The 13,537-nt window shown below is 33.9% G+C and overlaps 1 protein-coding gene across 2 annotated transcripts in view; it reads right to left on the bottom strand.

Annotated features, from left to right (window-relative positions):
• Positions 1–13,537, bottom strand: part of ENPP1 (ectonucleotide pyrophosphatase/phosphodiesterase 1) — a 57,580-nt gene that overhangs the window by 8,577 nt on the left and 35,466 nt on the right. For both annotated transcript variants that reach the window (XM_045544374.1, XM_045544375.1), the window contains exons 11-20: positions 13,358–13,430; positions 10,596–10,704; positions 9,505–9,636; positions 7,478–7,509; positions 6,617–6,744; positions 5,366–5,435; positions 4,562–4,649; positions 3,094–3,263; positions 1,847–1,898; positions 334–488 (exon numbers count right to left, since the gene is read on the bottom strand). In XM_045544374.1, coding sequence (XP_045400330.1) covers positions 334–488; positions 1,847–1,898; positions 3,094–3,263; positions 4,562–4,649; positions 5,366–5,435; positions 6,617–6,744; positions 7,478–7,509; positions 9,505–9,636; positions 10,596–10,704; positions 13,358–13,430 — 1,009 coding nt within the window. The remainder of the gene's footprint in view (positions 1–333; positions 489–1,846; positions 1,899–3,093; positions 3,264–4,561; positions 4,650–5,365; positions 5,436–6,616; positions 6,745–7,477; positions 7,510–9,504; positions 9,637–10,595; positions 10,705–13,357; positions 13,431–13,537) is intronic.

Genomic DNA, 13,537 nt, shown 5'->3' with positions numbered 1-13,537 from the left:
ATGTATTTAGAAATGAATAATTGTGACTGCTCCTAAATTCATGACATTATAAATCAGAATCATAAAATAGTAAAACTAGGGGAAAAAGGCAAGAGAGAATCCTTTACAGCACACCCCTTATTTCACAGAAGAAATTGGTTTTGAGTCTCAAAGTCACGTAGCTGCTTAGTGGTAGAGCTAGAACTGAATTTTTTTGACTCCCTGTTCGGTATTCTTCTAACTTGAGAACTGATTATAGGGCCAAGATTAACAGTGAGAAACTATGCTTTCAGTGTTTTGCTTAATGATAATCTGAAATAGCTGCACACAGCGAAAGAGGTGACAAATACTTGCATTTCTGTTGACGGTGTAGGATGTCCAAAGGGGCATCTGGATGTCCTGGCTGTAGCCACTCACAAACTGGTGCTGGTAAAGGAGGCAGACGGTGTTTTTCTTCTGCAGAACTCTGGGTCTTCCATAGGGTAAAATTTCATGCTGAATAATCTTCTCTTGGGTTGTAGGGGGAAAATGAAACCACCATTTAAATGTAGTTAGTGTGCATTAAGTGATAATACATAATGATACACTCATCTAACACTTTCCTATACTTAACCATATAGAAAATTTATTTTAACTATTAAGAAAACTAATTATAAAGAGCAGAGTCATAAACAATTAACAGAACAAATGGGGTTCACTGCAAGCTTTGCCTATAAGGACACTGAAAGGTCAATGTAATATCAAGATATCACAAGACAGCACTACATGAAATTGCTAGATATTGCAGTTAATTAGAACTTGTATTACCAGAAATTCTTTAGCATTCTTTTAATTACTAATTCTTCAGCACATATTCCAGAAAGCAGGTTTTCTGGATGATATGTGTACTTAGAAAGCAAACAATTCAGAACTGAAATTATGAGATTAAATTGAATGAAACAATAATAATATAGATACTGTTTATTGCCCTTTTTCCAAGTGTCAAGTGCTTTGTAGAGTGCTTTGTATACATTATCTAATTAATTTTTACATCTCCCTATGAATTAAGGTTATAGGGATTTTACCGATGAGGAAACAACAGCTTACAGGAAATACCTTTTCCATGAAGATATAGTTCCTAAGTTCATATTCAAACTCAGATCTACGCAATTCTGAAACTCTTATCCTTTACCACAATACTTTGCTACCACAGGGCTATCAAAGATTTCTCTAATTCCAACATTTACAGTAGGAACTTTATATAGACAGGGGCAAGTCACGATTAATGCAGAATTTACTTCTTTATTCCAGCAGGAAAACAATGAGAGCTAAGGAACTTAAGGATCAGAGTGTATCAAAGTGTCTCTGAACATTCAATGCACAACTGAAAAATTTCATCAATTTTCTGCATATTCTTAATTATTATTCAAAAGTTATGAAGAAATAATTTTAGATAAACAAATCAATTTATAATCTCTTATAATTAAGAACCACAAAAACATTTGTGGCCCTTTAATATTTTGAAATTAAAAATAAAAAATAACCAGGTGAGACAGGAATATAGGAATTTTAAATGGAAATCTGATTCTCTACTATAAAGCTATAAAAGTCTTCAAAATTTCAAAACACCTCCATTGTGTTCATAAAGGGTGATTCAGCTTTCACTAAATACATCACATATTATTTCCACTGTAAAAAATTTTTTCTTTCCTTATGACTAACAGCTTAGACTATCAAGCAAAGAGATCTCTACGTTTCATAAGGAGATCCATTACTCCCCCTATGTTATGGTTACTCTCAAATGATGCCCCAAACCAATTTTCTGTGGCTCACACTGTCCAGAAAAAGCCTGCTTTTACATTCCAAGCTTGAGAGTAACATGCCTTACCTTCTTCCGTGGAGAGTTCAAACTGATTGTGAAAATCCTCAATTGGAAAAATCTATAAAAGTTCATAAAACTATTTTGAAGAATCAAGAGACATGTTTTAATTTTGTAACATATAACTCCTATAGGTTAATGGAGCCAACATAGAACCAAGATCAAATTTACAATAGTCTTGTATTATTAAAAGTTTTTTTTTTTGATGAGGAGGATAAAAGGAGAGGCATGACAGCTACAAAAAGACAGAATTGCTAGCACAAGCCTAACACCAGTAATTAAAAGATAAAAATACAATTTCTGCTTTGTAATTCTTATCTATACTCTATAAGTCTTTCTTCAAGCCTAAGTCAAGTCTAAAACAAAATGGAAAGCATGAAATAAACTGCTCTCCAAATTGCTATCTCTATGGATGCTATCAATTTTGTTCCTAACTTGTCTGGCATTTTTATCTTCTTACAACTACTATATATTAAAATAGAAGTTAAAAAAAAAACAGTGTACATATCTATTTTGTACCCCCCAAAATGGGTTTTTCTCTCTAAATTTATTTTATTGATTGACTGATTGACTGAATGTGTGATTGACTGAGACCAGGTGTCACTTTGTTGCCCGGCTTAGAGTATAGTGGTGTCACCATAGCTTACTGCAACCTCAAACTCCTGGGCTCAAATGATCCTCCCCTCCTGTTTCGGCCTCCCAAGTAGCTGGGACTGTAGGTGCTCACCACCAAGCCTGGCTAATTGTTTTTATTTTTTGTAGATATGGGATCTCACTATTGCTCAGACTAGTCTCAAACTCCTGGCCTCAAGTGATCCTAATACATTAGCCTCCCAAAGTGCTAGGATTACAGGCATGAGCCACCACACCCGGCCTTCCCCCCAAATTTAAAATAGGTTGAACTGTACTTTAGAGAAGGAACATTGTGATTGGTTTACTTTGAACTCAAGACCTCACTGCTAGGATAACAGCACAGATTCCATGATTCAGGATGCTCAAGGACTCAACTAGACTTCTCACCTGCACCCAAGTCAAGCCATGGCACCAAGGGACAAAAATAGAGTTGAAAAATGCAAAAATTAGAAGAAAAATAAATTATAAAAGATCTGCATGTGTCCCTAGAATTAAAAATAAATATATGTGTATCTACCTACTCATAAATTTTAATTTGATTATTAAGTATTTCCACAGCATATGCTATACAGAAGGTTTTATAAAACCCTACATAATGGGCTAAACTTCTCCATGATACTTACCGACGGATTACATGAACAGCCAAGGTTATCTCTGGGGTTTGTTGTGAGAGGGCAGTATTTGGGGGGGTATTCTTCTTTGGGATGTTTTGGGGTATAAACAGGATTCTTTAGAAGGTGGTTAAGACTTCCATGAGTTCCGTTATTAGGAGCTGGTGTCAAATTCAGTAAATCTGCATAATTTCAAGAATGATAAAGAGTTACAAAGTTTCAAAACCAAATAAATAGTAGACTTGTACTATGATCTTTATTTTTTTAAAACTAAACAAATATATATGAGTCCTTTACTTTTTAACTAAAATAAAACTATAAAACTCTTGGGTTTGAAAGTATTTATGACTATGCTATTCTTAATAGAAATACTGATATGTATGTTGTACTTCACTATAAAATTTCTGATTTTAAAGTATACAATAAGTACAGTTACCATCTATTGAATGTGTGTTATATCCCAATAACTGCGTTAATATTTTTCTTATTTAATTCCCAAAATAATTTAATATGTTATCATCAATATTTGGTAGATAAGTAATCCAAGTGCTTTGCCCAAGGTCTCAAAGTCTCCAAGTCACTACTGTAGTAGACCTAGGGTTCAAAACCACTTCTGAGTCTAGAACTCTTGCTTTTTTTTTTTTTTGATGGGTCTTGCTCTGTCTTTCAGGCTACAGTGCAGTGGCATCATCATAGCTCACTGTAACTTCAAACTCCGGGGCTCTGAGTGATCCTCCTGCCTCAGCCTCCCAAGTAGCTGAGCCTATAGGCATGCACCACCACACCCAGCTAATTTTTGCCTTTAATAATAATGACAGAAAATACTTATACAGTAAAGCACTTACAATATGCCAGGTGCTGTTTTAAGTGTTTTAAGACATATTAACTTATTTAAAGTATAGAGGCACCCACAAAAAGAATTATACTTAAGACATATTTAAGGTTTGTAAACGCTCAGTATCAGTATCAGAAAAAGGAAATAATATCTAAAACTCAATATGCCACCATAAAAGTACTAATTCAGAAGGTACTGAGTAAACCAAGATCTTTAAGATCCCTAATGGGTCCTCCTTCATTTCTATAACCTTGACATTGGCATCCATTCAACTATTATCGATACCGGAGGTTCTACCTGTTCTGTTCACCTTTCACTGCCCCCATCTCTTTTCCCTGGCTTCTATCACTACTCTGACTCAGGAGTCACATAATTAACAAAGGGCGAGACACTGGGGCTGTACAGACCACCCCGCTGTGAGTGTTGTACTTCACCCACGTGCAGCCTACTGGGAAAAACAGGTAAGTCACAGGACAGTATGTTCCCTGCCATTTCTTCAGTGACTCTGGGTTAGGAAGAAGAAAGGTGAAAATATGTCTTGCCTTACCATCATCTCCACAAAGGTGCCCACCACATGACCTACTTTTGACAATCCTATTCCAGCTCTGTTTTCAGAATGGAAGGAAACTACCTGTTCACACTTACCACACATTAAGTTATAGACTTCAATATTTTCAAAGGTGTCAACCTCAATACCATGCTTGAATGCAGGTCCATAGCCAACAAAAAGGGCCTATATTGGCCAGAAAAGTAACAGTTATAAGTGCATTTCAGTTATGTATATAGTCAAAAAATAAGATTATCTATGTCGTACATATATAAACTGGTTATGTTAAGATAAAAAGAAAACTACCATGCCCAATGGCACTTGTGGGATATTGTTTTAACCCCAACTGCACATGTATCTCAGGACATCTGGGGTATTTCTCATAGTTTTACTATAATTCTTGACTTGACAATCAGAAAAGAATGCATGAGAAAATCCTTTTTCATCTATGACATGGGATATAAACCTCACCCTGCCCACCTCATGCAGTGCTGCAGGGATCAAATTAAATAATTATTTTGACTGTATTTTGAAAATTTTAGAGTGCTAGGTAAATATAGTATCTCCTTTCAGAACATAAGTAGGATACCTTCTTCTCTATTAAATCACTGCTTTCTTTTACTGTAGAGCAATATTCTCAATGGAACACAAATAAATGCAAAATAATTATTAGAAATTTAGTAGGAGGTATAAGTCACATGTTCATGAAATATGAATACAAAATTTTAACAAAGTTCTTTACTTTCTTGTCCAAATAAAAACAGCTCTGTGAAAGTATATGCTCCATAAATTCCCATTCAAGACACATAATCATAGTCTGTTTATAAGTCTAAAACTTTATGTATCAGTTTTTTCTATGGATTTAATCCTATTTTTTAAAAAAGTACAATAGCTTTACTCACTTGCATATTTGAAAATGTATTGTCAGAGCCATGAAATCCACTCCCACAATATTTCCTTTCTGAGGGATTCCTAATTTTGACATACATAAATTAATAATGTAAAGTCCATTTGTAAAACATAATTGATAACCATAACATTTCATTAATAAAGAATAAATAACTATTGTGTTAAACCAACATACAGGTAACTAAAACTGCTTGGCTTTGAAAGTAGCAAGGGGTCACCTCTATCTTTTATTTCATGGACAGATCAACTCTAAGTAACATAGTAAAGGAAGGAAAAACCACTAGCACTAAGACAGAAGTGGTTTTGAATCCTGACTATGCTATAAACTAGCTGTGACTTTAGAATATTTAATTATCTTCTCTTGGTTTCAATTTTTCATGTTGCTTATTTGTAAAAATTCAATGATATAGGCTAAAACAATGCTTGAAACATAGTATTTAGATATTGACTAAATATTAGTTCTCCCATGATGGTAAGGACTGTCCTTCCTTTCATATTCTTTTTCTAAACACTAAAAACCTAGTGTTCTAATAAGAGTGGAGACAGTGGAATTCTGTTGATTGGATTCTGATTTACTGCTTAGGTTTTGCTTGACAGGAATATTTACCATGACCAGCTTGTTGGCGATCATCAAAAAAGTTAATGAATAGGTTTTGAGATATTAACATTAACCATCCAAATAACTAGCCAAACACACCAATTAACTAAGGCTTATTGAATGTATTGGTATGAGGAGAATGAAAAAGCAACTGTGTCTAATGAAGATAGCTGCTTATTAGTATAAAGTGCTTTTACCAATTGTGTGCTGAGCTTTGACAATATGCTTAGACATAAGTGTAATGGGTAGAAGAGAGGTGACGGCAAGTGGTGACATTGAAGAAGTAATAGATCATAGGAAGTAATCAATATGAAGATGAAAGGCCAGAGCAATGGTTATTAGCCAGGGGTGATCCCCCTTCTCCTGGGACTTTTGGCTATGGCTATGACATTTTTGGTTGTCACAATTGGAGAGGGGTGCTACTTTCACCTGATCAGGGAGACGTCAAATATCCCACAAAGTACAGGATTACAAAGAATTATTCAACTTAAATATCTTCATACCAAGGTTGAAAAATCTGGGTAAGGGTGAAAAGAATCATATTTGCACAGTTTTCACCTAACAACGTTATGTAAAAGGGCCCAATGGTTACCTTGAATTACTAATAGATCAGGCTAAGTTTACCTGGGAGACTGTCAGAACTTACAATGCAAGTTGCCACTGAGGGTCCAGATAGAATGTCAAGGGCTCGATCCTCTCATTTTTGGCAAAGTGTAAACGCTTAGGTAAGAAATGTTTCAAGTAAGGTTTGAAATGCTGGTTTGGTTCCCGGCACTGAAATTTTAAGAGGCAATGAAAACTATTACCTAGAGTACAAACATTTCTTAAGATTGTTTTCTAACACCACATGAATTTTTTTCACAAACATTTTACCAGCCTGCTTAATAAGTCACAGACGGAAAACTAAGAGTTCTTACGACTTATATGATGTACAAGGCAAATGTTCCAAGCTAGTTTAGATTTTTATAAGAAATCATAATTATTATTGCATAAAAGCCCCAGCAGTCTTAGACCGTCACTAGATTACATTCATGTTACCACTGATGATCCTATTCTCAAACACCCTTATAATTACAATTGTAAGAATTTTCTTCATGACTTAAAATGTATCAAGTATAAAATGTAGTGTAGATAACTCAGCACTAGAAGAGAAACCTATTTTTTTAAAAAATAGGCATAAAAAAGACTGGAAAGAAATACATAATGATGCTAACAGTATTTGTGATGGTACAGTTACAGGATTTTTTCCTTCAATTTTTTAAAATTATCTCTTGTACTATCATATAAATTTAACAATGCCAATAAACAAATTCTTAAAAACTTTCAAATCTAGATTGGTGGGACATAGCCTTAAAGATCTTTAAAAACTACAGAACATGCACATGTTTACCCACATACTCAAAAATTCTAATCCTCCAATTTCAAGAACAGATACTAAACCTTTTCTCTAAATGTATATTATACAAAACTAACAATAACTAGATAATGGAAAAATACAGATACTCACAGAAAGATTTTTGGCAATGCCTTCATAATTAACTGTAGAGGTACAAACATAACAATTAATAGTTGATGGTATGCTATAATTCAAAATAAAAATAATACAAAAATGTAGAATATCAGACTCAAATTCTATGTTTAAATGCCAAAGCGGGTTTCAAACAGTTCATTTAAGTCATTACATGTTAGTCATGGAAAGGAATTAGACAGATCTATAGGGACCACCCTGTAATGACACCCATGATACAATGTCATGTTGTTAAGTGAAAAGACAAGTTACAGAATATCTATCTATCCATCCATCTGTTCATCCATGTCTATTCATTCATCCATCCATCCATCTATTCATCTGTTTGTCCATCCATTGTTATCAACCCAGCATCTAAACATCCATCTAACTATCTATCCATCTATCAATATATCCATCTAGAGCCAGTATGATTTCCTGTGTAAAAATAAAAATGTGTTTTTTATATTAATGTCTACAGCAAACACCTGGAAGACACATTCCAAACTTAACAGTGGTTGTTTCTACAGAGGGGAACTGAGTTGGGAAGTAGAAAGACTTAGGGTAGGAAACTGTCACTTTTTACTTTGTATACTTCAATATTCAATAATAATTCCAAAATTTTCAAATAAGAGGGGCATAGGGAAACTCAGAAGAAAGGGCAAGTAGACTAGTTATAAAACTGAATTTGCAGAGTAAGCCCATGCATTTACTTAGGGTATGTTGGGCTATAAGTCAATAACTGTCTAGCTTTCTAAATTTTCTTTTAGTCATATTTTATATAAGCTTGAGAAAGTTATCCAGATAAAAGAATATATGATATATATTTTATGTACATATATAGATAAATTGATATTCATATAGTTTTGGCTTTAATTTGGGAAACTTTTGGGCCTAACTGAGATAAGAGTGGGGCTAAAGCTTAGCTATCCTATCCTAAACATCTCTAGGGACTGCCACTGCCTGTACACTTTTTCTAACAGGTTTTATAACAATCATGTGCTACTTTTCCAAATTTAAAACAAAAATACTAATTAAAACTCATCATTGTGCTTATAGAGCCTGCACTTTGTGCCACTGTTAATATATTTGCATAATTATTTTCCTGCAGTGGAATCTATTTTTCCTCATTAATATTCAACAGTATCTATTGAAATATATCTGACTGCAGTCTTTTCAAATCTATTTTTGGTAACTGGCAGAAAAGCTTATCTTATTTTTCTTTCTCTTTCAAAGTTAACTGTAACACAAACATAAACAAAATTTGCTTTACATATCTGAAACTTATCAAAGAAGGTAATCAAAAAGAGAGAGAGGTAACAGAGGTGGAAATGGTTATGAAATAGGCTTGACTTGCAAAAGAATGAATTTTTTTTCCCTAAACACTAAGATGGAAACAAAACAATGAATATTTTTAAACATTTGTTGGCAGTTTGTGTTCCACATGTGGTCTGGAAAATGTGTGATTTTTTCTTCTTCCTTGCTTAAAAGATACTTTATTTATTTATTGGAATGCTTTAAAGAAGGCATCTCTGAGAACCAGAATCAACTGCTTTTAGAATTAATCATTTCTGTCAGCAGTCCTGCTTGTAACAGAATATTATTCTAAAACTAAGTTATTTTAATGGAGCATCATTAATTAAACTTGAATAAATATAGTTGACTTTTTCCCTTAAACTTTTTTCAAGTACAATCTTTAAGCTGATACAAGTAAAACACACATTAAAATAAAATAGCACTAAGCTCATCACATAATATGATTAGCCCATGAATAACAAATAGATTATTTGTTACACAAATAACAAGGTTAGTCTTGTGTCCTCATATCCAGTTCCATAAAATCCCTTTGAGCACAAAAGATCTGTACTGACAATTTAATCATGAAAAGGAAATTAACTGATTCCTTTTAGTTTAGAAATATAATGTATCTCTATAATGCATCTCTATCTGTATCATGTATAAGAATACATTAGAGAAATATATTCTTAATATGACTATATTCAAAGTTATCATAGAGATATACTTACATGAATAGTATTTATCTGGGACATCAGAGGGTCTCAATCGAGCTGCCGGTCCATCAACAACTTTAATATTTTTAACATCCCCCAAATATTTATTCAGATATATATATTTCTTACAACTGCCTTGTTCCATGCCTAAGAGAAAAAAATCCTCAAACATGTTAGAACTTTAATGAAAAATTTAATATGTAAAAGTAGAATTTGTTTCACTTCCAGGATTTAATTTATTAAACACAGGCTTAGCATTCATATTAGTTAAAACACCTGGTAGGTAAGACACAGAATTTCAGCTATATCCACCATTTCACTTGTTTCAAAATCTTTTCCCTTTCCTTCACCCAAAATTAGTTTGATATTTTTCCTTATTTATGTGTTAAAATATCATTATGTGAGTGAAAGGGAATGTCTTTTCACAGTTTTAGACTGAATATAAAAAGCCCAGTTATTTGCCCCAAATCATTGAGGATATTAACTGGGAATATATGACTGACTTATTCTGGGACTGGAACTTCAGCATGTAACTTCTTAGACTATTTCTAAAAACAGCTTTCTGTAATTATTTCTGAGTCAAACAACAAGAACAAAAACAAACAAGAAGAACCTACTTTCTACTTCTTTGTATGCATGCTGCTGCTATGGTACCCAAACTGTACACAAATGTGTTACAAAGATCATAGTAAGTAAAAGTGAAATTAAAATATTATCAAAATTAATATATACTGCCTCTAAAGTCAGATTTGCCATGCTAAAGAAAGTTGAAGAGGTAACAATCTGTTCCAATGAAATCTAAAATTGTAAAGTTAATGTTGAAAAAAAATTTTTTTAACTATTCAAATTCCTGGTGTAGGCCTTTCCCAAATAAGATGATAGATGCATTGTAGTTGGTGGACTCTTAGGTTTCTGTGAATTCTGTGTTTCACTCATATTTTATATTTAATATAATTTTTTCCTAAAGACTTTTTTCCACAAGAAACTACATTTTAAAGAAAGAATTAACTATAACATTCAGAGGAAATCAGGAAACAAAAATCAATCAAGTAAGCTTCTTTTGGCACCACTTAACCTAAAGAGTAAATGATACAAATTCAGAGTACCATGATCTGAAATGAGGATGAGGTTCAGGCATTTATGCAAGTTCAGCTCTTTCAGACCATCCATTAGCATGCCAACCATGTTGTCAACCCTCTGCAAGGCTTTGATGACCTGAGAAAGGGAAGCAATCTCATGTGATACATTCCATAGTAATGGCTATCTCTATACAAAGCTAGCTCTGTTAAAAAAAAAATAAAATAAAATAAAAGAGTTCAATGGATGCAACTATGATGAGCTGATTCAGGTTAGATTAGGACAGGCCAGGGTCAAATACATAAAAAGCAGTAAATAATTGCAGATCATTAAGAATGGAAGGGCCCAAACTCTAAACATGCTTAATCTTAAATTTTGGGAATGACATTAGCTAATCTGATTAGCTCTTCCTTCCTGAGGTTAGAATGCTGCTATTTAGACTAGACTCAATTTATACGAAAATATTATAATATTAGCTCAACTCCAGTGTTTGGCCAGAAACCAATGTATTCTTAATTACCACTTCACTTTCTACAATCAATTTCTTCTTGTACTTTCTGATTATTTAAATGGTCACTGTGTAAATATACTGCTTCCTAATTTTCAAAAATGTTAAAATTACTTATAAAATGCTTCTTATAATTCTATGTACTTAATTTTTAAATTAGAACTCACAGAAATACAACCTATCATTTCCTTATAAACTGCATGCATTTTGCATATGAATATCATAAGAATAAAGAATGACAAGTGGTTCTGGCAAATTGCTTTCTGGCATTTATCTTTTCCTCTCTCCTTGCAAAACCACATGAGGAAAATTCTTGTGCCATTTTCTGTGTATTTTCTGTAATGTATCTCATCAGTTTAATCCTCATTCTTGGTCAGTATCTTTCACTGTAATATGAGCGAAGGTCTTCCATTCACTCAAAGATATCTAAGCAACATGCACTGGAATTTTTAAGTATTAAAAGTGGGTTTGATATGCCAGCAAATGCTAGAGTTTAACAAAGTTTGAAAATCAATGAATATGATTTAAAAAGTAATGGTCTCAACCTTAAATGAAGATAAGTCAGAAAAGCAGATGATGCGGCAAATTGTTAGTGAATTAGAAAAGACAGTACCAATTTTAAAATGTATATAACCTGATAATCAGTAACAAAATGATCTTTAGACTTATTTGTAACCAAACTGACCTAGACACAGGTCTTAGGTGTCAGTGACTTTAGTGGAAGAGTAAAAATCACACTAGCATCTGGCCAATTGTTCAAAACAAGACAATAGCTACGAGAAACTTTTCTCTTTGACCAATTATGACATAGCCACTTTGTGGGCCACACACCTTCCTTACCCCATGTCTAAGAGGGAGCATTTCTGCTTAGTGGAAGGACAGAATGAAAGCAAGGAATGACGAGTTACTAACTACAGTGGGGCTGGTGGAGATGGATTTTGATGGAAAGACTGCAAAGAGTATAACAACAGACCTAGGGGAGGGTCAACTTCCTTCTCTCTTCATTCTCTTTTATGCAAGGTGACTGCAATCCAGGCGATACCTACTCTTTAAGAGGGGCAAATCTAAGGCAGACCCAGGGTAAGGAAAACCAAGGGAAGATGGCTTAGGCAGCTGTTTTAAACTCAAGCGAGAAAAATGAGTCTGCTTTTTTTCTCTCTTCTTTCCTCTGATATTACTGAAGTAGGCATTTAGAACAAGTAGTACCCCCAAAACAGGGCTCACGATAGACATGTCAGGGCAAGCATTGGTCTAAAGAGTCCTTGAGGCTCATAAACTATCCAGTCTGGGATACCTGGGCAGGAGAAATTTGGGGGTGAAGCCCTTGCTATTAAGAAAGAGTGTGTGTTTGTAGTCTATTACTTACTCCTTGGAATCACATGGGGCTAAAGATAACCAGGCAAGGATTCTGACATGAGGGACCCTGGCAATACCTCTTCTCCCTTTTATCATGACCAAGAATAGTCGCAGATCCTTACTTATTGTTTCTTTTCACATCTTAGGACACAGACAAAATATATATCAGAAGGAAAGTCAACTTAGAGGCACAAGAAAAGATGCTCAAATCATTTTCTGTTCTAAGGCTTCCTGCACTCCAAGATGCAAAAATAATATGGCCACATGAAAAGTGAAAACAATATTTGTCATTTTAAAGCACTACACAGATCACCAACATAGCCAGGAGCTGGCTAAGTTCCTGAAAGGGTGTCAGGTCAAACAAGACCTTGCATTGAGAGCATCAGTCCATGAGGTTATTTTCCTATTTCTAGGAAACTACTCGATAAAGAATAATTATTTGAATACCTCTATACTTTTGATAAAAATCTCTCATCCTTTGATGCCCAAGCTCTGTTGTAAGCATGATATCATGAACAAAGACATTCTCCTAAGGGCAGTTCATATGAGGTTTCTTCTGCTATTTGACTTACTATCCTATATTTGCATAGAAGTTTGGAGTCTTACCTGTTTATGAAATTCTCAAAAGGCACTTAGTTTTTAGGCCAATGGAGAAGGCTATGGAGTGGATAAAGGCTTTGAAATTGAAAATACAGAATTTAACTCATCATTAGTGCAAATTTAGCACTGTGGAAAGTATAAGCAAAACAATTCTCCCAACTCTTATTTTGTTTAAAGTACATCCTTTGGTTTAGTAATATTGTGCACAAAACTCACTCTTTGTAGAAATCACAGAATTTTACAGAATGGCCTGGAAACCCGCTTCAAAGCAAGGTTCAGTTAGCTGACTAGGTTTAATGAAGTAATCACTGTTAAATATGTACTTACTTCACTGCTGACTGGTCCATGTGAATGACCTGAAGAATCTGGTTCTTGTAAATACAGAGTGTAAAAGTGTGGTCTAAATCAAACAGTATCAAAATGTAATATTTTATGAACACATTGAAAAACAGAATGGAAAATATAATTCAGCAATTGACAGTGATTAAAAATTCCGTAACACTGGGG

This window comes from Lemur catta, chromosome 2 (genome assembly GCF_020740605.2).
Source record: "Lemur catta isolate mLemCat1 chromosome 2, mLemCat1.pri, whole genome shotgun sequence".
Taxonomy (NCBI): Eukaryota; Metazoa; Chordata; class Mammalia; order Primates; family Lemuridae; genus Lemur; species Lemur catta.
The sequence above is the reverse complement of the archived record's forward strand: the minus strand, read 5'-3'. Positions and strand labels throughout refer to the sequence as shown.